This window comes from Rattus norvegicus, chromosome 8, assembly GCF_036323735.1.
Source record: "Rattus norvegicus strain BN/NHsdMcwi chromosome 8, GRCr8, whole genome shotgun sequence".
Classification (NCBI taxonomy): domain Eukaryota; kingdom Metazoa; phylum Chordata; class Mammalia; order Rodentia; family Muridae; genus Rattus; species Rattus norvegicus.
This window is the reverse complement of record NC_086026.1, coordinates 87,877,495-87,903,504: the sequence shown is the minus strand read 5'-3', so window position 1 is coordinate 87,903,504 and position 26,010 is coordinate 87,877,495. Positions and strand designations below refer to the sequence as shown.

At 44.9% G+C, this 26,010-nt stretch overlaps 1 protein-coding gene across 1 annotated transcript in view; it reads right to left on the bottom strand.

Annotated features, from left to right (window-relative positions):
* The window catches only part of Cilk1 (ciliogenesis associated kinase 1), a 54,702-nt gene that overhangs the window by 19,491 nt on the left and 9,201 nt on the right, over positions 1-26,010 (bottom strand). The window contains 5 exon segments of the mRNA NM_138886.1: positions 400-532; positions 8,996-9,075; positions 10,121-10,242; positions 15,569-15,623; positions 16,591-16,863. Coding sequence (NP_620241.1) covers positions 400-532; positions 8,996-9,075; positions 10,121-10,242; positions 15,569-15,623; positions 16,591-16,691 — 491 coding nt within the window. The 5' untranslated portion in view covers positions 16,692-16,863.

Genomic DNA, 26,010 nt, shown 5'->3' with positions numbered 1-26,010 from the left:
TAAAATTTACTTAGACTACAGAGACCACAATGGTTTTTCTTTTAAAATTGTTTTTAGCAAGCTTAAGCTTCATTCAGTAACAAGGTATCTGCAAGGTTTGAACTACTTTTTCCTTTTAGTGAGAATTAATCCTTATCTTTATGATTAATACTGTCCCTAGCATAATGTCTTATTGTTTATGTTGTTTTGATTTTTGTTGTTGTTTTTGAGACAGGGTCTTACTATACAGCCCTGGTCAAGCTGGAACTCATGATGTCGGCCAGGCTGGCCATGAACTCATTGGGTGCTGGGGTTAGAGGGGTGTGTCAGTATACTTGATGTCATTACACATAAGCTACATTATAACTGTATCTTTGGTGGGGGGAACAATTAGATAATTCAGAGAGAAAAAGCATTTACCATCTAGTAGACACATAGTCTGTGTATGGAGGTCTTGATCGGATTTCTCGGGCCAATCCGAAGTCCGCGATTTTCACAAGTTCTGGTCCCATGCAGAGGAGGTTCTCAGGCTTTAAGTCCCGGTGGAAGAAACCTGTGGGGAGAGAGAAGGGATCCAATTGCACACTTCCTTCTGCACTGCTCTCTGCTGCTCTAATACTCTCTTGAAAACACCTCTTTACATTTCTGAATACCTTAATGCAAGAAAGAGCAAGGTAGCGTGTGATTGTTGATCGACCTGAGGGAACTACATAGGCATGTAGGAAGAAGGAAGGACCTTTGCAGTGATGAATCTATGCGGACAAAATATGTAGGATCCAGAGAGTAGGTCAGAGCTTGAGGGAGGACAGGAGAGAGGACATCCTAAAAGACAGCAACTGAGAACTGCTTGACAGGTGCACAGGCCCAGAAGCAGGGTGAGGATGAGGGTTCATGGTTAGGTATGCACACCACAGCGGGCGATCCTGTAGCACTACAGAAAGCAAGAGCCCAGACTCCTTTTGTCTCTGTTGTAGCAGAAAGTGAGTGTGATGTGTTGATGTGTGAAAAGGCACTACGTGGCAATGCATGATGGGAAGTGGCAATGTTTTAAGAAAAGGACATTCCTCTGTGTTCACCGTCCTGGAGACAACTGGGTTTAGCATCTGGTCAAATTCTAAATGCATAGCTTGAAGACTCAGTGAGTGGCTTAGCTGGACCAAGTGAATACATCAGAGCCTAGAACATCATGCCTACATGAGGATGAAGGCACAGAAATAATCACAGGCATTCAAGGGGGACACGCGTAAGAGGAAGAAGTATTTCCCTCACGACACAGGGCCACCTGCTTTGACAGCCCAAGGAAGTGGGATCAGTCAGGTGTGACAAAAGATCATCACAGCAAGTTGTCTACTTTACAGCATATGTGTATTTGTCAACACGAGTCCATGTGTGTGCACGTGTACACTGAGAACATACACTATATTTCAGTGCTTCATCTTTATTCTGCCACTGTCCTGGCAGAGACCTAATGGCCTCCCGTAGACAGAGTTCTTCAAGAATCCTAACCAGGTTTGTAGTTAACCAGATATAAATAATTATAAGAACCAAACTTGAGGCTGTCAGCTGAAGAAACTCAAGAGTGATTCACTATTAGTCAAGAATGGCCTTTCCAATAAAAGAAAAAATCTGATATAGACCAATCCAGATGGCTATTATGAGCCCAATAAAAATATATTATCTGCCCACCAGATGAGTGACGCCTGTTCTAAATCGTGGTATAATTGAGTCACTGTGTTTGGGACCTTTACTCTTGTGAACACCTGCCAGTTCCCAGGAGGCTGACTACATGTACCCATCTGGGAAGCAAATGAAGAATTATGCAACTATTAGAGTTGTCTGCTGCCAATGTACCTAGTCTAGTTTCCAGGACCCTTGAAAACTGCGAGATGATCAGTTCTCTACCTAAAAATTCAAGTGCTCTAAAAGCCCTCCAGTGAAAGAAGAACCGGCAGGCAGCGTTTTCTTACCAACTGATAAAACTGTGGGAAAACTGAGTTATGGGAAGGGGGCAACAAGTCACTCACGACCCCACCAAAAACACCTGTCAGAGCCTGAGAGTGCCCAGCACGACTCTCTCCCTCTTGGCTCAGACACCTATATCTTGATTTGTGCTTTGAGTCTTTCAAGTCCATGTCAATGCTGACTCTCCTAGTAAACGTCCCCTCCCTCCTCAAATTGGGTAATTATTATTTAGAAACTTACATGGCATTTCTCTTAGAGTGACTCATCTGTCTTTGAACCTCCTCCCCCAAGAAACCCCCTCTGGCATCATCTAGAACACCCACATCAACAACTCTCATCTCTAACTCAGGCCATCCCGCCACATCGCCTGGTCCTCAAGCAAGCACCTGAGTCCGCTGTGAGCTAAGCTCTTCTAAGCACTGAGCACCCTTCCCAGCAGTCACATTGTATCCTTTCGCTCTTGATCCTTGTTCCACAGAGGGCATGCATGTCCTGCTTACCCGTCTAAGCAGCTTCTTTCTCCACACCTCATCTGTTTTAGTGAAATGCTACCATTTAATGAGACAGCTCAGCAAGGATGCCTATGGTCATTTAACCCTTTAGTGCCTGACTTTCCTTGTTAGTAAAATAGAGACTAGCGTCTACCTCACAGGTTTGCGTTGCAGGATAAAACACATTGTATCTATAAGAGCTTTTAGAGGGCAGCGCTGGCACATTAGCACCTTGTGAGAGCCGGTCATTTTGAGGACAACTCCTAGACAGTTCTCTCTGGTAACTTCCCCCAACCTGCTGAGGTGGGCTTGCATATATGGTGTCCTGTTTTTTTTTTTTTTTTTTTTGGTTCTTTTTTTCGGAGCTGGGGATGGTGTCCTGTTTTGCAGATAAGAATTAAGGCCTGTGAGGCTAGTGACGCGTGCCATCTGTGGGAAGCTGGCAGGAGAGCTCTGCTCTGATTCCTGCCTGGGTCTGTGCTCTGCTGACGTGTGCAGTGTGGCCCATAACAATGAGCCCCCTTCTTCCTCCTGGCTCCTGACTTGACAATGGAAATCCTTCTAGCTGTGCCATTTAGAGATCACGCAGCAGTAGAGCGCTGCCTCAGTAAGAACCTCCCAGTTCAAAACGGCTTCCAGAACACAGAAACAGAGCCCTAATTTAAGTTCAGGGCATTGCCTGCCTGCTGAGTAACACAAGGCTTCCCTTTTCATTCTGACAGAGATTTTCATAAATAACTTCAAGGAAGAAAGGAAAACGCAGCCTCAAGGAAGGCCTTTCCTGTCCATATTCTGTTATTGATGACTCTGATTAAAAAAGGGAAGATGACTTTGAAGGAATCAGAGAAAAAACTGGAAGAGCTTGAAGGGGCTCGAGACCCCATATGTACAACAATGCCAAGCAACCAGACTTCCAGGGACTAAGTCACTACCTAAAGACTATACATGGACTGACCCTGGGCTCCAACCTCATAGGCAGCAATGAATGGCCTAGTAAGGGCACCAGTGGAAGGGGAAGCCCTTGGTCCTGCCAAGACTGAACCCCCAGTGAACGTGATTGTTGGGGGGAGGGCGGCAATGTGGGGAGGATGGGGAGGGGAACACCCATAAAGAAGGGGAGGGGGAGGGGTTAGGGGATGTTGGCCCAGAAACCGGGAAAGGGAATAACACTCAAAATGTAAATAAGAAATACTTAAGTTAATAAAAAAAATTAATAAAAAAGGGGGAAGATGACTGAAGAGTATTTAAACCTTAGGAATTTATGTGGCACATCTATTTTCCTGCTGTAAAAGTCATTTCAGATAAGTCTCAGCCTCTTTCCCTTCCTCCCTCCTCAATTTCCTTCCTTCCCCGAATCTAAAACTATCATGTTTGTATCAAGAAAAAAAAAATGTAGGCCACGGGAGCAGCAGCACAGGCACCCAAAGGGTCACCTCAAGGTCACACACTTAAGACAATGGTGAGTCTCAAAGACACAGCATCACCTCTAGGGCAAAACACCACCAAAAACCATTTCCATGTGTACTCTGACAGCCGTAAGGTGGGTCAGCGGGAATACAATCTGGATTATATTCCTGGGAGGGATATGTGCTCTGACATGGCTCTGTCAGTACCAAGCACAGCCACGTGCTCATTCCCCATGGGGAGTAAGATACTCAGTGACAGGAGACAGGGCTATGGCAACCACCTGCTGTACTGTTCTTCCCTCTCAGAGGACAGTACTCCCCGGGGGAAGCTGCACCTTCTCACTGTGAGAACGAGCTACCAGGAAGGGCTGAAACTCACTGGAGCAAGAAGTGTGTCAGACAGCTTTACTGCCACAGGAACCAACGTATATCCTGGCACATGCGCACTTAACCAAAGTCAAGTCACAACCACACCAACCCTCTAAGTTAAAAAACAAACAAACAAAAGAATACAAAACACCACATGTATTAGCTGTGTGTGTGTGTGTGTGTGTGTGTGTGTGTGTGTGTGTGTGTGTGTGTGTAAATTTTACCGAGGCGTGTGTGTGGAGGTCAGAGGACAATTTGCAGGAACTGGTTCACTCTACTGAGAATGAACTCAGTCTGACAGGTTCGATGATAAGTGCTCTTACCCACTAAGCCACCCCTCTTTTTTGTCCCCTATACTCTGTCTTTTAAAAAGTTACTCATCATCATCACCATCATCACTATCATCATCATCATCATCAACAACAACAACAACAACAACAAAGAGCTGTGTGAGCCTCTCAGAGCCCCGGTCTCCTCTCCTTTGAAAGGCATAGCTACGCTATTCTTTCTATCTGTGATGTTGGCAAGGAATGAAAAGAGTAACAGATGGAGTTGGCTCCAACCAGAACCACGCATATCACTGTTGGGAACAATGTCAACGGCGACCATCTCAGGTGGTGAGGTAATGAAAGCGCAGGCCTGAACCTCCACAGCTGAACCTTCCCTTCCGCTGCACACACTCCCAGTGTCTAAGGCTGGAGAAGGAATGGCAGTGCAGAGTCACAAAGGGCTGCTGATGAGTGCTAACCTATTAGCTGAGGACATTTGTGTCTGCACACATGCCCACACCCCTGTTTACGTGTGAGGAACAAGAGGGTCTGTACAGGGGAAAGGCATGTGGGCGTGTGTACGTACAGAGATAGGTACATGTGGATGAACATGTATGGAAGTGCATACATAGGTGGTCTGTGTCTGTGAGTTCATACACACTTCCTTAGGTGAGTCTCAGGAGAAAGGCTGCGAGTTCTTCCTAGCCATAGATATCTGAGCCTCATGCAAAGGCGTAGAAAGGAAGCCTCTTGCTCAGCTTCCGGGTTACGGAACAAATGACTAAAATTCTGTGACTGTTTCCCATTTGAAAATAAGCTGGCAGAGAAAGAACTCCCTTGGTTCCCTACTTTTCTCCTCTGAGCCCTTATGTGCCCTCTCCTCCTTGTCCCTAAAATACTGTGTTTGACCATTACAAACCACCCACTGTGAATTCTTGGGAGTCCCTTCTAAAGAGCCAGTCTCTTGGGTCAGTTGGGTCAGAACTCGCCTGTACTGGAAGTGGTTCACCAAGCTGGATTAACAAGTCAGCTCAGCCTTGTGTATCACTCATTGGTTACAAAGCCTGTGCTGGAGGAAGATAAGGGATGGCCTGTCTGTGTGCTTCGTTTACTCTGTAGCTGTGAAGCTCTGTAGCTGTGCTCTAAGCTCTTTACTTAAAGGTAAAGAGCAAATTGGTACTCAGCATGGATACAATGTGTCATGTTGCACAACATAACATTTTCCTACCCACTCTGGTAATTGCCAAAAGGTTTCAACCCAGACTCCTCACTGAGTAATGAATACATTTTTTTAATGAAATGTTTACAGTGACAACATCCATAAACTGAGTCCATAGACTTATGCCCATACAAAATCAGTCACTGTCTACATGCTAATATGATCTCGAATGACCTCAGAGGACATCTGGTTTCCCCCCCACAGATGTCCAGGTGTTGGCTACATATTCAGGGAAAGTTACCAATGCAACCTTGTCTCCTCTGCAGTGGTTGGGACCAGTAATGTTCCAGAGGATTCTGCCTCATAGTCACTGCTGCCCAACCCTTCACAAACTCTGGTTAGAGGCAAAACACAAAGGGAGAATTTCCTGAAGGGCATATAGCTATGCTTCCCTTTGGACATTCGAAATCTCTCAGCGGACTACCCACACCATCCCTGAAGTGAGTCACAGCATAATTGCTTTCTCTGATCAGATGATGTGACTGGCCTACACAGTAAAGGATATCACAGAAAGCCAGCCTATGCAGCCAGATGCTGTGTTTACTATAAAATCATGTGACACAATGTCCCCTCCAAAGGGCCCATGAGAAAGTGTCTTCCTGGTCATGGTGCCCAGAATAGTTCTATGCCCAGTAAGATGGTTCAGCAGGTGAAAATCTTGCTTCTAAGTCTAACGACATAAGTTCAAAACCCATGTTAAGGATGGAAGGAAGAGGACTCATTGCAAGACCCCTGCAAGTTGTCCTTTGACCTCTGCACCCAGGCTGTCATACACACACACACACACACACACACACGGACACGGACACGGACACGGACACAGACACACACAGACACACACATGCGCTAGATAAATAAATGTAAAATGAATGTATTAATTTAAAAATAATAGTTCTTCTTTTGGTAATTAGTCTGTTTTTTGTTTTGTTTTTGTTTTTTTTGTTTTTTGTTTTTTTTGTTTTTTTTTTTTTTTGAGACAGAGTTTCTCTGTGTAACCACTCTACTCTGGCTATCCTAGAACTTCCTCTGTAGGGCAGGCTGGCCTCGAATTTACAGATATCCACCTGCCTCAGCCTTCCAAGTGCTGGGATTAAAGTTGTGCACCACTATGCCCAGCTAACTAGTCTATTTTTACGTCAAGGAAACTACACATGTTCTAACTGATCGTGTTTAACATTTTCCTTTGTACAACAAACTCAGAACCAAATCTGTTGCCTGTTTCTTCTACTGAAATAAAATTTGCTGGCATGCTGGACATGTCCTCCAAATATTAGGCTATCGGAATGCTACTGTTTACCCCCTAGCCCCAGCCCTGACACACACAACCAGAGTATAAGACCCTGTTGCTGAAGACACCATTTATTTATGCTATCAAACATGGAAAAAAAAATCAAGCCAGTGCCCAACTAGAAGCTTCATCTTTATACACTCTGCAACCTACAACAGCGACCTGCCTTCAAAATACACTGTACAGTAGTGGCACCATGTTATGGGAGTAACCAACCACTCTAAAACAACCGGAGTTAAGGCCCACTCCATGATATGGAATCCATACTTCACACCATCATTGAGGCCAAGAGACTAGGACTAGTGGCCCTAGGGAAGAACCTGCTACTATAGCAACAAAACGACTGTAACAGCTTATTTCTGTATACTCACAGGTCAGCGCACAGCTCACCCCTCATCAGTAGACGATACAGAGACCCACAACTGAACATTATATAGACAATGAGAAGCCTTGGAACACTCAGCCCTGAGTGGGATGTCTTTATCAAACCCCTTTCCACAAGGCTCAGGGATCTATGCAGAAGAGGAGGCAGAAAGGTTATAAGAGCCAGAGAGGGATGATTAACTCTAAGGAAATATCATTCTTCAGACACCACCAAGCGACATGGAGCGACATGAGATACATCAACCATACCCCGACTCCGGCCTCATGCTCAGATGTAGGTACACAAAACAGATGCCACACTTTTTGCTGTTTTATGATTGTGATATAGTATTTTCTGACACCACCCTTTTTGAGAGAAAAAAAAAACCCATGAATTTGGGTAGGGAGGTGATAAAAATTTAGGAGTTCTTGGGAGAGAGGAAAGAATATAATCAGAATATATTAAATGAAAACATTTCAGAATAATATTTTTTAAAAAATGGGGCATAATGTGACTAATTACAGTCCTGCTGCATTCCCACCATATTGAACTTTCTTTTCTTCTTCCCTCCTCCCTCCTCTCTTTTTTTTCTCCTTCTCCTTCTTTTTCTTCTTCAGACAAGATCTTACTATGTAGCCCTGGCTCATCTTGAACTTGTAATGTAGATCAGGCTGGCCTCAAACTCATGGAGATCTGCCTGCCTCTGCCTCCCCAGTGCTGAGACTGAAGGACTATGTGAGCACACCTGGCTAGCTCCCTTAGGGCAGGAGGGAGGGACAGAGGAGTGACTCTTACTCCCACTGCATCCCTACCATGCTTTTGTCTCTTTATCAGTTTGCCAAATTTTAACTTATTTTGTTTCCCCATTTGCTTAGTTTAACCACTTTGACCTCCTTTGAAACAAACTGGAATACAAATGATGTCAGAAAATGGGCAGCAGAGTACTGGGATGCTCACAAGAGTTAGAGAGATGCTAACATGGGTTAGAGGGATGCTAGCATGGGTTAGAGAGATGCTAACAAGCGTTAGAGAGATGCTAACAAGGGTTAGAGAGATGCTAACATGGGTTAGAGGGATGCTAGCATGGGTTAGAGAGATGCTAGCATGGGTTAGAGAGATGCTAGCATGGGTTAGAAAGATGCTAGCATGGGTTAGAGAGATGCTAGCATGGGTTAGAGAGATGCTAGCATGGGTTAGAGAGATGCTAGCATGGGTTAGAAAGATGCTAGCATGGGTTAGAGAGATGCTAGCATGGGTTAGAGAGATGCTAGCATGAGTTAGATGCAGCACAAAGATCTCAGAATTCCAATCTGTGTTTCTAGTTGATACATCAGTAAGTAGTAGTAAATAATTCTTAGATTCATCTAAGACTAACAAGCTTAACACAAAAACCAAAGAACATACACAGAGACACAGACAGACAGACAGGCAGACAGACAGACAGACACACACACACACACACACACACACACACACACACAGGAAAATTCCAGAATCAAAGTCTAAAGGTAACGTATTCTGAAGACCACCATCAGCCTGTCAGCTCTAGTCTCTTCTAGAAGTGACCACAGAGCACATACTACTTCTATGTCACCTACCTAATGGCATTTCACGGCTGTTCAGAAGCACAATATTGTAAAACACCTACCATGTTTGTGAATGAACGCCAGTCCTTGCAATATCTGATACATTATATTCCTTATTGCAGACTCTGGAAACAACTTATTTCTGTATGGACCAGAAGAAAACAGTTAAAAACCCAAGTTTCTGTATTAAAGAGAATCTCTGTGTTTGTGTCATTCTGGTTATATAGTACAAAATGAAGAAAATTTTACCAGATCTTTTGATAATAAATACCAGAGAAAAATAATCACTTGATGGTATAATGAAACTAAATAATAAACACTAAGTATATTCAGTTCTATTACAAAGAAGAGTAAACTTTTTATAATAATAATAAATAAGAAACCTTTAACACTATATCTAAAAATAATCTGGGCATAGTAGCCTATCTGTAATCTCAGGACTCAGAAGGTTCATATACAGCACTGGTTCTCAACCTTCCTAATGCTGCGGCCATTAATATAGTTCCTTATGTTGTGAGTCCCCCGCCGCCCCCAACTATAAACTTATTTCATTGCTACCTCATAACTGTGATTTTACTACTGTTATAAATAATAATATCTGATATGCAGGATATGATATGTGACCCCCTATAAAAGGGGTCAAGACCCATAGATTAAAAACTGCTGACATAGATGTTGAGTTCCAGGCCATTCTCAACTACACAGCAACTTTGAGGCCAGCCTAGTAATGAGATCACTTCTCAAAAAACTACAAAAGGAAGGGAAGCAAGCAAGCTGCTTCTCAGGGGTTATCCCAGGGCTCCAGGCACAGGAATGCGGTTGGGTCCTTCACCTAGCCTGCAGATTTCATCATTAGAGTTCAGAGGCATGGCCAGAACCAGAAAACTGAAACAAAACAAAAAGCACGTCTACTTTGCAATGTTAACTCATAAAAATGTGGTGAGGCTGGGGAGATGGCTCAGCGGTTAAGAACACATTCTGCTCTCGGTGGCGGACCCTTGAGAATTCAGTTCCCAGCACCCATGTTGGGGTGGCTTATCAGAACTCCAGCAATGGCTCAGAGCTGGCACCTCTGACCTTTGTGAGCACCTGTACACACACGTACTCCCTACATGGACAATTTAAAATAATAAAAATAGATCTCAAAGCCACTCTGTTAAAGGAATAAGGTTGTGGCCGAACCGTACCTTTCTTTAATGAGCTGGTAAAGGTTTTCCTTCATGTACTCGAAGATGAAATAGAGATGGTCGTTCTCCCTGATAACCTCTTTTAACTTCACTATATTGGCATGGTTGAGCTTCTTTAAAGACTGAAACATGGTGAGAAACAAAACAAAGTTAGAAAAATAAATCTGCCTAAAAGGGAAGTAATCCTTAAGCTCACATAGAAAGCAGTATCTAGTCTCAGAACTGAGAGGACACCATGAACTACATTTTATTGGTAATTTAATAAATGGTATTTTTCTGAGGTCACTATAACTATTCTAGAAAGATGACTTTGGTCAGCTGACTAGAAGGCTAGCATTTGAAGGTCAGCTGGTATTTCTGGCTGTTCTCAGCCCAGAGCAACAGGTCAGGACTATTTTTGTGGCAATAGGCCCAGACTATTTTAGGCTCACAGCTCCCGACCATGGAATTTGGGTAGTGCAAGTATCTAGAGGGGAACCAATAAAGAAAGTCAAGGTTTTAAATCTTCTAGCACTAGAGAGTACAGCTGGTTAAGGCTGAGATCACCAGGTAGTAGCCTGCAGACATGTTTAACAGGAGATTGCCAAAAGGACTGGGGAGCACAGCCTGACTGAGGAGCGCGGCCTGACTGAGGAGCACGGCCTGACTGGGGTATACAGCCTGACTGGGACACACGGCCTGACTGGGGTACACAGTCTGACTGAGAAGTACAGCCTGACTGGGGAGCATGGCCTGACTGACTGAGGAGCATGGCCTGACTGGGGAGCACAGCCTGACTGGGGTACACAGTCTGACTGGGGAGCACAGCCTGACTGGGGAGCACAGCCTGACTGAGGTACACAGTCTGACTGAGGAGCACAGCCTGAGTTGGGTACACAGTCTGATTGGGGAGCACAGCCTGACTGGGGTACACAGCCTGATTGGGGAGCACAGTCTGACTGGGGTGCACAGCCTGATTCTAGACCTTCATCAGACTGTGTACCTAAGACAAAATGATCATTTAATCTCCAGGGAGGGATGAAGACATTGTGGATGAAATTCTGAGGGAAACTGAAGAGTGATAAAGGTGAGAAAGCCAGGCAGTAGCTGAGGGACACAGCCGTGGTTCAGAAGATGATACAGGAGTTTCTGATTTTCTATCCTGCATACATAGTTTTTAAAGTTCATTTGAATGTGGCTCTGTATGTACGACTTGCTGTACAAACCATCTGTCAATGGTGAACAAAATTGCTGACCTATTAGTGAGCAGCAACTGTATTCAAGTTCAATATCCAAAGATACTCAAACACTGGGAGTCCTATCTGGATGATCAGAGTTTGAATCTATTACCTTAAGAAGTCTTTTCCCCCAATGGGGCCATGAGATCAATACCGATAATCATAGAAGCTTCCCTATCTTCGAATTTCATTAAAAAGAACACCCTTTTGTTAGGTGGTAATGGCATACACCTTTAATTCCAGCACTTGGGAGGCAGGGGCAGGTGGATTTCTGAATTCGACGCCAGCCTGGGCAGAGTGAGTTCCAGGACAGCCAAGGCCACACAGAGAAACCCTGTCTCAAACCAGAAGCTGGAAAGAACCCAGATGCCCTTCAACAGAGGAATGGATACAGAAAATGTGGTACATCTACACAATGGAATATTGCTCAGCTATCAAAAACAATGACTTTATGAAATTTGTAGGCAAATGGTTGGAACTGGAAAATATCATCCTGAGTGAGGTAACCCAATCACAGAAAGACACACATGGTATGCACTCATTGATAAGTGGCTATTAGCCCAAATGCTTGAATTACCCTAGATGCCTAGAACAAATGAAACTCAAGACAGATGATCAAAATGTGAATGCTTCACTCCTTCTTTAAATGAGGAAAAAGAATACCCTTGGCAGGGAAGGGAGAGGCAAAGATTAAAACAGAGACTGAAGGAACACCCATTCAGAGCCTGCCCCACAGGTGGCCCATACATATACAGCCACCCAATTAGACAAGATGGATGAAGCAAAGAAGTGCAGACGGACAGGAGCCGGATGTAGATCGCTCCTGAGAGACACAGCCAGAATACAGCAAATACAGAGGCGAATGCCAGCAGCAAACCACTGAACTGAGAATAGGACCCCCGTTGAAGGAATCAGAGAAAGAACTGGAAGAGCTTGAAGGGGCTCGAGACCCCATATGTACAACAATGCCAAGCAACCAGAGCTTCCAGGGACTAAGCCACTACCTAAAGACTGAACATGGACTGACCCTGGACTCTGACCTCATAGGTAGCAATGAATATCCTAGTAAGAGCACCAGTGGAAGGGGAAGCCCTGGGTCCTGCTAAGACTGAACCCCCAGTGAACTAGACTATGGGGGGAGGGCGGCAATGGGGGGAGGGTGGGGAGGGGAACACCCATAAAGGAGGGGAGGGGGAGGGATTAGGGGGATGTTTGCCCGGAAACCGGGAAAAGGAATAACACTGGAAATGTAAATAAGAAATACTCAAGTTAATAAAAAAAAAATTAAAAAAAAACCTTTAGAAACAACAACAACAACAACAACAACAACAACAAACTAACCAAACAAAAATCCCCCAAATCAAAAAACCAAAATAAATCAAATAAAATGTGTGCAGAAGGAAATGTTAAAGTAACATCCAAGGCCAGAAGGACCTAAATGATCAGAACTTGGAATGGTGGAGCTTGGAACAGAGAGGAAACACGACCAGTAGAGAAAGACCGAGGAAGACTCTTCTGGAACTTTCACCCCAGAGGACAAATTCTTGCTAAGTCATTTTGCTGGCATCGATCCCCAACTGTTTTGGCTACAATCTTCTAGGATAACCCAGGATGTTTGATTATTTCTTTTGCTTGGCTTGGATGCCTGCTTTCCCATGAGTAACAACGCAGGCTGCCGTTGACTGGCCGAACTGACCGCAGCCATCTTTCCTACCCGTTTGCTTGAAGCATGCCACAGGTATCCCTCAGTGAGCAGCTTCGCAGCAAACTCATTCGGAAAACAGGAAGTCAGATTTAGAGCTTTTCTACAAGGAGGGCAGAGGTTTAGCTCCATGGCTGTGGTCTGTCTGAAGCATGAATCCCAGGACCAGCTTTGAGGCTCCTATCTTGGTGAGGTTACAGAGCAAGTTAAATTTTGTGTAGTCACATTACCCAGATGTATGTCCAGATAGAAGCGTCTTGTGTGGTTAGAGAAAAGTCTCTGAAGGAGCAGAGACAAGCCTTTTTTGTAAGAGCAGATAAACATCAGTAACGAGTAGCACCTCAAAACGAGCCAACAGTTCCCACAGGGGAACACTCCATGGATGAATGGTTAGTACCGATTCTGACACACACACACACACACACACACACACACACACACACACACACACGGACTGCCAATGCTTTCCTCACTATTACAACTACGATGTACTAAGAATAAGCATGGTGTATGACAGTGTCTGCTGCTCAGAGGCTAACAGCCCAACTGGGAGCATAGAACATGAATTTAAAATGCATATAGTGTGGCTGGGCGTGGTGGTATGCATCGCATGGCTTTAATCCCAGCACTTGGTCGACAGATGCAGATGGGTCTCCAACACTAAGGTAAGTATTCACAGTCACTTTCACAACAGAGAAGGCTACTTTTGTTTATTTATTTTTTAATTTTATTTTATATGTATGCGTGTTGGGCCTGCTTGTATGTATGTACACCACATGTTTGCAAGTGCCTAAGAAGGCCAGAGAGGGCTGGTGGCAGTTCTGAGCCATCCCTGTATGTCTTAGGAAAGGAACCAAACTGGGTCCTCTACAAAAGCAGTGAGTATTCTTAACTTCTGAGCAATCTGTCTAGCCCTGAATACCTTTAATTAAGCTTAATGTTACAGACTCCCAGCAGACAAATGCCATTCTTCAAGTTCAAAGACTTGTAAAAAAATTATATTCAATTATTATTTTTCTTTTCTTTTTCTCCTCTCTCTCTCTCTCTCTCTCTCTCTCTCTCTCTCTCTCTCTCTCTCTCTCTCTCTTTCTCTCAGACAGGGTCTCTCTAGCTAATCCTGGCCATCCTAGAATGTGCTATGTTGACCAGGTTTTCCTCAAACTCACAAAGATCCACCTACCTTTTGAGTACTAGATTAAAAGTGTGTGGCACCATGCTCAACCCCTCTTCTTTTCTTCCTTCCTTCCTTTCTTTTCTTTTCTTTTTCTTTTTCTTCTTCTTTTGAGTTAGGATCTCACTGTAGGCTTGGCTGGCCTAGAGCTCCATATGTAGACCAGGTTGGCCCTGAATGCAGAGATCCCCCTGTCTCGGCTTCCCAAGTGCTGGGATTACAGTCATGCCCCAGCACACCTGATAACATTTTTCACTTGTTACATACATACACTGACAATGTATGCAGTCTTCAGGCGTATGGCGTCTGAAAGAGTTAGTGCTTTGCCCTTTATGAACAAAGCTTACAGGCCCCTGCTGTAGACCCCAAACCCTACTCCATGTACTAGATGGGCTGATTTCATATCCTCCTGGGCTTCTCAAACAGGGTTGAATGAGAGGGACAACAATGGATGAAGCACTCCAGTGCACAGGAAAATAATTACCTATGGAAAACCCAAGTGGTCAGTCTGCCAGGGAAGACGTAAGAGATGAGCGAGGCAGTATGGAGAGAAGAGAAAAGAAAGAAAAGGGAACAAAAGCGAAGGTCAGGGCTGGGGTACAGCACTAGCTGAGTAGGTGTGAGATCCAGGGCTTGCCCATCAGTGGGGTGGGGGTGGGGAAGATCGGGAGGTTCTTTTTATCAGGCGTGGTGAAGCCTGTGAACTGCAAGTGAGAAGCTGCAGGACTAAAGAGGATTTCTAGCTCAAGGGCAACCTGTGCTACACAGGCAGACCTTGTCTGAAAAAACAAGAAACAAAAAGAAAAAAAAAAAAACCCAAAACAAAAAAGAAAGGAAGGGAGGGAGGGAGGAAGGGAGGGAGGGAAGGAGGGAAGAAGGAAGGAAGGAAAGGGAAAATAACCTAACTAACCAAACAAAAATAGTGAAAACACATCCGTGCAACGCTGACAAAGCTGAGTGTTGGTCAAAGAATTCCATCGCACTCAACAGAGTCCATGTTGGTGCAAGGAAGTGCAAGAGGCACTGATATCTGGAAAAAACAAGCTTCAGGCAGATTGCCCTTTGCACCAGTAATCAGGAGTGACACCGTGGGGGCCAAGCTTCAGCAAATCAACAGTTACTGAAAGATGCTGGTTGAAGAATCCATTAATGACCAAGGCATTCTAGTAACAATATGTCCACTAGGTAACTTCCAGTCTTCCACGGCCAGGCACCAACTGTATGGTATCACTCCTCTGCTCTCACAGCAGTGGTGAGAAAATGCGAATGGAACGACCAACGGCAACTGTAAATCTAGCCATACGAACAGCTATTCTAATCAGCCAGACAGAATCATTCTCTGATAAATTAATCAATACCTTAACCTCCCGAAGGTTCATGCATTCTTCCCAGGAGTAAAACTTTCTTTTCATTCTGAAAGAGAAGAAAAAGAATTAGCATGGTCATTCCAGGGGATAGGCAGAACATCATTTCTTTAAAAAGTCTTTATTCGGGGTTGGGGATTTAGCTCAGTGGTAGAGCGCTTGCCTAGGAAGCGCAAGGCCCTGGGTTCGGTCCCCAGCTCCAAAAAAAAGAACCAAAAAAAAAAAAGTCTTTATTCAGGGCTGGAGAGGTGGCTTAGCATTAAGGGAGTGTTGCATGCTCTTGCAGAGAACCCTCAATCAGTGGTATGGCTACCTGCATAGCCAGCACCCCCATCAGGCAGCTCAAACTGCCTGCAATTCCAGCTCCAGGGGATGCAAATGTTCTTTTCTGGCCTCTGTGGGTACACACACACAAAGAAAGTATTAACTTTTTTATTCTGAACCTAACCAATGATGGTTAGAAGTAGACCCTTTCCCTGTCCAGCTGTTAATAATGCTGTAGTTTTGAGCCACACTTTGACTGCAGCCTCAGAAGAGCCCCTGGACCAGATAGCTCAGCTGAGGTGTGCTGGCCCACAGACATTGAGATATAAGATAGGTACGTTGTTCGAATTCACAAGCCTGAAGGAAACTGCTATATAGCCACAGGGAAGTAATGCCACGGGTCTGAACTGTGGCTACAAGAACCAAGCACAAGGGGATACAGAACAGCAGACACCAAATAACCACACATTTCCTGGAAAATGAAGTTTATTAACTTTACCCCTCCCTCATCAGAAGTCTTATGGCTCCTTTATAACGTTAGAATCTTGCCTAATTCTTTTTTTTTCTTTTTTTCAGAGCTGGGGACCGAACCCAGGGCCTTGTGCTTGCTAGGCAAGCGCTCTACCACTGAGCTAAATCCCCAACCCCTCTTCTTTAGAAACGTTTCAAAGACATGGAATGGACAGGACAGAGTTGGAACCACCTTGATAGGCAGAGCTGACTGAATTGGCAAGAGTCAAGTATAAACTTACTTTTTAATGGCAATTAGTTCTCCAGATTCAATGCTTCTCCCCAGCAGGACAGAACCATAGGTCCCATCCCCAAGCTGTTTGATCGTTGTGTATCTATTCATGGTGCGCCTGCTCTGTCGGGACACTCATCTCAGGGCCGAGGCGGTTCAGTCCTGCAATGGTAGCAGGCCTCCCCGGACTGTAACCAGATTTTTCGATGGCAGCACCAGCACAAAGTATTCAACAGAACGTGATTATCTCCCAAATACATATTTTCAAAGATCAGTCTTCTGCCTGCGGGGAAGCATGGATGGTTAGGACAAATGGTAATGAACATTTCGAATTTGGAACTGTAACCACCAGACTGTCACTTACTCATTTAAATAAAGTTTTATTGGGATAAAGCATGTTTACACTTGCTGGTTATCTCTAGCCACAACAACAGAACTAAGTATTTCTGAGTACTGTATAGTCTACAGAGTTTATGCTCTAGAGTCACAGAAAAAGCCATCAACGCCTGGCCTGCGTGTTCTCTTTCAAATGCAAATAAGTGTCTTTATGAAGCCAGAGGTCGCATGCTTGGAAAGCAATGCGATGAGTTATCTCCAGGTCAGGGCTTGTCTGGAAAAACTGCATAACTGTGGTGTATGAGGGCTGCTGAACTAGGGGTACCTGTGCTAAGTATGTTCTCTGCACATCAACTACAGTTAGTGTAAACATACGCAATCCAGAGGAAGCCGTACCACACTGCAGAAAGAAAACTGACATGCGCATCATGAACTACTTGTAGTTCATCAACAGTATATTTTTTTTCTAGATGATCAGAAGCTAAACAAACAATGAACCATCCAAGGCCTGTGTGTGTGTGTGTGTGTGTGTACACATATATATGTGTATATATGTATATATGTGTATATATATGTTATGTAGCAACTACCCATGTATTTTTTTAATAAATCCTTGATATTTTAAAAATTTAAATAATTGAGAGTCATTTAGTCTGCCTAAAATAAAGAAGCTTTGTCATTCAGGTGACTGCAATGTTCTCAGGCAAACATTCATAACATAACAAAAAGAATAAAGGTGTATTATGACTGCTAAACTAATAAAGGTTCAAATGATAGAAAACGACTGAAGGATGTGATTTTTCTGCACATAACTTTCTTTTTTTTTTTAAGATTTATTTATTTTATGTGTGTGAGTATGCTGTCGCTGTCTTCAGACACACCAGAAGAGGGCATCGGATCCCATTACAGATGGTTGTGAGCCACCATGTGGTTGCTGGGAATTGAACCCAGGACCTCTGGAAGAGCTCTTAACCGCTGAGTCATCTCTCCAGCCCCTGCACATAACTTTCGTCTATGCAGCTGCCCCCTCCAAATGAATTCCAGTCAATAAATGTAAATGAAAGAGGGAAAGAAGGAATGGGCTGTTAGGTGAATACCACAGTAAGACTTGCAGGAGGCAAGACCCACTGACATGAAAAAGAGGTGGCTGGGTGAAACAGGACATTCGTATAATCTCAAAGTATAATGGTTGACTTCTTGGGAAGAGATAGCTATTCAGGAAGAAATCTAGGGAAAATGACAACAAAAAACAAAACCCAAATGCCCTGGTAGTGGCACAGTCAAGAGTGAGAACCAGATGGATCTCTGTGAGTTAGAGGCCAGTCTATTCCTGGTTCGTCTGCTCTGTCGGGACACTCCCTGGTATACACAGGGAGTTCCAGACCAGCAAGGGCTATGCAATGAGACCCAATCTCAAAACAAAACAAAACGAACCCTCCAAATATCTTTGTTGTAAAAGGTGAGTTCAACCTCCTCACCAAGGAGATGTGATTTATAAATTCCAGGTATGATGCAATAAGAAAGACACGACACCAAGCCAGTGCCTTGAAACGCAGACTACGGTGTGTTCTCTTAAACATGCAGAACTGCAGGGAGTGCAACCACGAGGAAACGGCTCGCAGAACCCAAGTGAGGGGTACAGGATTTTCTAGGAACAACTGGGTAGTAAAAAGTGCCAAGAGCATCATAAAAGACAAGAGCAGACAGAGAAACCGTCAGGTTAGCGGCGACTCAGGAGCTATGACAACTACATTGGACATGGGATCCAAGACAGGAGCCTCAGAAAAGGATGATGGCAGTGGAGACTTGATGAAATGCAACCACAGTCTGTGGTTTAGTCGGTGACAATGTTACACACGCGCACAGTAATTCTCGGGTCTTGATCTCAGCTCTATGGTTACTTACATGGAGACTAGGTGCAGTTTCCAGTACTACACTAATGCTTGTAAACCGTCTGTGTCTGAGATAAACTCCAAATGAAAGGCAACAATAAAGATTAAGCCTAGGCCATGTTCTTGTAAAAGCTGTGCCCATCCTTGAGAACTGTGGCAGCAACCCTGACTTCCCTGCTCTTTATCACACAGAAGAGAGAGCGGCAGGGCCTAGCTCAGCCCCCTCAGGCTCAGCTCCGTCCTTCCCCCTGGGGCGACATTTGGTTTCTTCTTGACCTTCAGGATCAGGTTCCCCACAGCTTCTTTGTGCTTTCTCTACAGTGATGTATTCTACTGCAATGATAAATATTCATAAAGCACATAAATATTAATAAATGTTTATAGATATAGGCCCGTCTTTCAAAGGAGGGCTTAGCCATGTTAGGAATGAGTGAGGGTGGTGGTATTTCAAGTGGGCGCAGGGTACCGGGTGTTTGGAGGGAACGAGGGTGGGGTGAGTTGGCTTGGCTTCCAGTTGGGACGATTCCAGTTGTGCTCAGGAGGAAAAGTCTTTAAAGAAACTGAGTCACAGAGGAAAGCCAGGCATCTTGTATGACAAAAAGGAATGGGGGCAACACAGGAACAGCAATAAAAGCAGAGGGTCTAATCGGGGATAGAGGAGGGAAGTGGGTAACCTAAAGCATAATTACAGAGTTTTGTTCTGGAGGACCTCAGGTGTGTGTGTGTGTGTGTATGTGTGTGTGTGTGTGTGTGCGCGCACATGTGTGCATGTGTGTGCATGTACATGCGAGTGCATGTGTGTCTGTGTCTGTGTGTGTGCATGTATGTGTATATGTAGTGTGTTCATGTGAGTGCACTGACCCACGCATGCACATGTGCACATGTGAAGACCAGAGGTCAGCGTGGGCTTTCTTCCTCTATGGCTCTCTGCCTTATTTGAGGCAGGGTCTCTCACTAAGCCTGCAGCCCAATGTTTTGTCTAGACTGACTATGTAGTGAGTCCCCACGATCCGTCTGCACCTCTCCCTTCCCCAGCTCTGGGATTCAGCTATATGTACACCCAGGCTTTTTATATGGGTCCAAACTGAAGTCTTCATGCTTGCACAGCAAACACTCTACTACACTGAGCCAACATCTCCTCAGCTGCCAGATCCCATGTTTCTAAATATAGGCTTTGACTGGATTCTACACTGAAAGGAAGGAAGGAAGGAAGGAAGGAAGGAAGGAAGGAAGGAAGGAAGGAAGGAAGAAAGAAAGAAAGGGAGCTATATAAAAAGACATCATCCAGTCAATGGATATCAGATAAATGGAAGCAAATGAGATAAATACTGTATCTGTCTTAAATTTGTTGATGCCTATATTGTAGCTCAAGAGTAGCACTCGTGGGTTGGGGATTTAGCTCAGTGGTAGAGCACTTGCCTAGCATGCGCAAGGCCCTGAGTTTGGTCCCCAGCTCCGAAAAAAAGAAAAAAAAAAAAAAAGAGTAGCACTCGTGTTACTGGAACACACACCCGGAAAGATTAGTGATAAGGACAGGACAATGTGATTTAAGCTGCATATGGGGTTATGTCCTGATAAAGCCACTATAAGTTGAAGATATTCTGAGTCGAAAATGTATTTGGTATTCCAAATGCCACCTCTCAGCCTAGCTCACCTTCCCCACGCTCAACACACAGCTGGCACTTTACCCAGCATTAAATAGCGTCTGCGCACGCAGGTGTGCATTTCTGTAGCCACGATGGGGTGGAAACACAAAATACAGTTATCACAGCAATGGCCTCTGTAGGCTTCAGCTGTTCACCCCCGGATGGGATGGCAGGTCTGAGGAGCTGCGGCTTGCTCTGCTACTCAACATCAAGAGAGTATGGTCCCACATCACCCAAGGCTGGGAAAAGATCAAAACTGAGAATTCAAAGTATAGTTCCTATGGAATGCAGCCTAAAGCTGAAACACTGTAATTAAGCCACTGTAGAGCTGACCATCGTCAAGATTCTGTGTGTGTGCATGCATGTGCGGGTCTGAGGCAAATAGGATAAAACATTGATGGGGAAAATCAGGGTGAGGGGTGTGCTGTGTTCAGATCTGTGTTCTGAGCTGTGTCCTCACCCCACTCCCATTCCTAACTACAAGTTCTAACTCCCCAGGTGATTGCACTTGGAAATCAAGCCTGGAAAGAGGTTGACTGGGTAAAAGATGAGATTCAAAGGGTAGGGCCCTGATATGACAAGTTTAGTGTCTTGTCCCCTTTGCCCCACCTCTGCCATGTGAAGGCCATCTGTGAGCAATCTCCAGATTGGGAAGCGATCTCTCACTTGCAGAAATCCAAATCCATTAGAACCTCAGCCTTAAGGCTTCCTGATCCCAGAGCTGGGAGAAATAAAAATCCTCTGCAGAAGGTGGCCACCCCTCCACAGCTTGCTGCACTGGTCAGAGGATGGGGTACTCCCCCTGCAGTCTGTCTGAAAATCTGACATTACTACAGCTTGAAAGTTTAAATGCTTCTACTCAAAACAGTTGGAGGAGGGGATCTTTTTAAAAGGCGCACAGAACACACTGAACAATTTGCCTTCATTTAAAAAATACGAATACACATTCACTTAACGGGACCGTCCCAGAACTCCGTCATTCAAGTGGGTTCTCCCATGGATGAGCGTCCTACCATGGACTGTTTGCATCCAGGTGTCAACCTGACTCGAAGATCATCTGGCCACTGCCCAAGAGACGGCAGCAGTCTTGCATCTGACCTCTTCACCACATCTACCCTCATGAGTTTACAGTGTGCATATGTCCTATGGCACATGCGATTTCTTTTGTAGTGTATCGAGAGTCCCAAGCCACCGCTGTATGTTATCTTCCAGATACCAAACAGACAAACAAAACAACTGACTGGAACTCTGATTTGTCAAGAATCACCTAATGAACTATATCATTTGTTTTTAAATGTTATTTTTATTTTGTGTCTTTGCGTGTGTTATGTACATGGAAGGGCATGATGGCGGGGTCGGGGGCAGGTGTGTCACGGCATGAGTGTGGAGGTCAGAGGACAAATTTGTGGAGTCAGTTCTTTTACCTTTATGTAGGTTCTGGGGATCAGAGTCAGATCACCAGGCTTATGCTGCAAGTGCCTTGAGCTGATGAGCCATCGACCATCACCATAAACATACATTTATTTGTTTGTGTTGCTCCTGACATCTGTTCTCCTTAAATAATGGTAAGCTGTTGCTTTTAATATTAGGGGTCTGTTATGACCAGGTTGCATTTTTTCCTAGTTCATTAAGTATTTTTCTTCCTGTCTAGCCAACCTTGCATATTTCTATTTAAGCTAATCTTGACATGTTTAGTGTTCTGAAGAAAACATGCCATGCAAGTGTGTATGCACATAAAGTTAATAATCGAGTGCCACTCAGCTCCCTGCAGCCTAACTGCACAGCTCCTCCAGGACCCCGTTTCCGTCCGTAATAATCTCCGGCACTCGCGTCAGGATCCTCACACCCTTCCCCCTCCTGGATGAACCATGTTGACTAAAGCTTAGCAGTGACTCTTACAGTGGGGTGTGTGTGGGCGCTTGCTTCCCTTCTTGCTATGGCCTTAGCCTAGCAATTATCAACAAAAGTCTTTGCTTTGCAGCTAATACACCACTGTCTCCTTCTCCACTTAAAGTGGATAATTGTGACAAGGCTTTCCCGGATTATTAAGAAAACTACTTATGAATGAAGCACTTTAATGAAATTAAGACGCGCTGAATCATTTAACACACAATTACCCTAACAATTCCCCCTTGTTACAATTTGTTGTTATTATCAGGAAATGAGAACCAACTATTTTGGCAAGATCTGACTGTCACCGTGTCACGGCAGCAGCCTTGTGTGCTGTATGTCAAGTCATTTCTCAGTGATTTCCCAGCAGGTAGGACTAGTGCTTCTGTACCTGCCGATGCCATGGTCAATTCTAGTCATCTTGCTGAGAGGTTAAACATGTAAGCTTTGGGGGTATACGTTAAGTGTAAAGAAAGTACTTTCCTCTGAAATAACCCACAGTTGACACACACATACAGAAAATGTGTGTACAAGGCAGTACAAGGATGCTGACAAGACAGGACTATTACACAGATGGGGAGAAAGGGATTGCATGTAGAGAAAGCTACACACACGGGAAAGCTTGATAGGAATAATACTTTGCTGTGTTTAGAAGGAAAGAAAGCCTAGGGACCTACTGGCTGAACTTTAGAATTACCCGGAGAGCCTCAAACATCCTGATACACCGCCGCTCCTGAGGGACAGGCTGAGTGGGAATCAGCTTTGATCATTTTGAAAGCTCTCCAGGGAGGACTGGGGTACAGAGAAGGCAAGGGCAGAGGAGGCAAAAACCACCTCAGATGGGGCCCAATTGTATATCATAGAGGAGTTTTAATCTTGCAGAGAGAAACCTCCAGAGTCTTGCAGAGAAACAGAAGAGGGAGAATCCTCTGGAGATTGAATAGTTGTTAGAGCAGAAAAAGCAAAGGCAGAGAAACTAGCCAGGGCCACTGCCATGACCAAGGGACTAATGATGGAGGGCCAGACAAAGGCAGTTGACCTGACTTAATCAGAAACGGGAGCAGACACAGGCTGGGATGTGGAACACGTGATTACGTTATCTGGGCAATGGAAGGACAATGGAAGGGCAATGGAAGGGCAATGGAAGGGGATGTTTTTTTTTTTTTTACAAGTTTACTACCTGGGGTACTGAATTAAAACCATACAGAACACGTCTTATCTAAGGGTGTAGCTCAGTGCTACAGCATGTGCCGACTTGCTCAAGGCCTGGGCTTGATCTTTAAAGAATTGCAAACCAACCAGCCAGCCAGCCAGCCAACCAACCAGACTATCTCTAAAACAAAACAATCCCTGAACCCCCAGCACACGCGCACTAGGCAGTTACAAACAGCTCTAAAGGCCCCACTTTCCTCCTGAAGGCAGTGCGTTAGCGGAGCCTGATTTAGAATGCTCAGACCGAGTGGACGAGCTTCGAGACTTCATGGCATGTCATTCACAGAAAACACAACAGGAATGGTGTCCACTGGACTGTGCAACATGGCAACACGAGGCCTCAACCAAGCCGAGCTGCTATTCATGTCTAAATGCCAAACTTTAAAGAGACATTAAAGAACATAGTGAGGGCCCTCGAAGAGAACACAGAATGCTGGAGGTGAAGGAGGCTGGGGGGGGGGATGTGATTTTTTTCCGAGTATGCAAAGTGATATTAGAGAAAAGATTAGTCACTCCTGACATTAGGACCACTCCGCTCAGGGAGCCGTTAGTCAAAAGCTGTTAGCACCAGGCAGGAAGTCAACGTAAAGTCAACTCTGAGCACACTCAAGCAAGGAGAGGTTAAGTATGTCTGAGACCAGTGTTGTTCGGTTATTTATTATTTTTGTGGTCCAGAGATGATGGACTCGCGTCCTAAGTTGAAAGCAGAGAAGGGATGCTCCATTGCTCTGGGACACCACAGGGTGATGGACAATGCAAAGAAGAAAGGATACTCTGCCGGGGCCGTCGAGCCCACGCAGCAGCAATATTTGCTTACAGACCCTGATCTGATTCCAGACCAGCAGATTCAGGCCTTGAAGCCACCCCCTCTAGCCTCGGCATAAATTAGAGTCCAGCAGAGATACAGCGCTTCCTACTGAAAACTATTTAGAGATGAGGCTGTGGCACCAGCACACGATACCGAAAGGGAAGTGAGTGGGTGAGGGCAGAGGAGGGCTGTAAGGAGGAGTAAGACCGGTGACAGGGATGTAGTCTGAGTTTCTGCCTTCAGCTTGGTTGTATAAAGCTGTACTAGCTGGAGCACATGGAGTCCTCTGTATCCGGAGGACATCAACTGCAAAGACGAGAGTCTCATCTGTTAAGGATAAACAGAAAGATGTAGGCCTAGCCCTGCTTGCCATCGGCAGGGCTGCCGTATCCTCCCTGAACGTATCTGCCTTTGGTTTCTGGCTGGATGACGTCGTAAATGCCCTTGATACTGAACTCACTATTCTACCAAGAGGAGCTAAAAGCAGTCCAGCTATAGCAGGTGAAGGTTATACTGACAGGAAGGCGAAAAACTGCCTTTCATAATCAGCACGGGTACTGGGGAACAATATTTGGCACAAACACCTTAAGAAGAGAAATTATATATTTTACTTCATAGTTTCAGATGTTTCGACCCACGGTTGCCTGGCTTGGTTGTTTGGGGCCTGTGGGAAGGCAGAACACTGTGACCAAAAGGATGGGTCATCAGGCTTGTCCAACCTCTGACACTGTGAAACAATAGTGTTTATGAAAGCTCACACCCAATAAATGCATGATCGTGTTCCAAAAAACAAAACGTAAAAATGTCTCCTAATGTTTGAAGTTTATGATTTGTGTTGGGAGGTATTCGCCGTTTTCCTCTGCCTGTGTCCTTTAGCCAAAGGGTGACCACGCTCATTAAGAGCAAAGCAGTGCTCATGGCTGACAGGAAGTAGAAAGAGACATGGTGGACCTAGGACAAGATAGGTTGTAGAGGGCACGATCTCAGTGATCTACTCCCTCCAACTCGGACCAACCCCCAGAGGTTCCCGCCACCATCCAATGCTGCTGTCCAATCAGGAATCCACTGGGTAGGTCAGAGTCCTCAGGATCCAACCAGCCCTCAATGGTTGTATCCACCAGCTGGGAACCAAGCCTTCAGCCATGAGTGCTTTATTTCTAAGCCATACGGCCATAAAGACGGAGCAGGCTATAGTCACAGTCATGTACAAGAGGGCACTGTGCACTTGCCTCAGCTTGCTTCCACCATGTGTCTCCATTTTGAAAGAATGCATGCTATAAATACAGTATAAATACACCATAAAAATTAACCAGAATTTACTGTGGTATCACTCAGAAATCTCGGGAGCACTAGCTGGCCAAAACAGAGGCATCCCCTCTTCATCCCAGAGTATTTTTATGTGCAGTTTCCCTTGGGCCTTTAAGATCCCTGTATGGGGGCTAGGAATGTAGTTCCATTGGTAGAGTGCTTTTCCAAGCTTGAACTGGGTTCAGCCCTCAGGATGGCCTAACCTGAGCGCCGTGGTACTTGCCTGTCATCCTGTTACTACTAATGTAAGGCAGGGGGATCTGACAGTCCAAGGTCATCCTTGGCCACAAGAGTTTAAAACTAGGCTGAAATACACGAGACTCTGTTTCAAAACAACG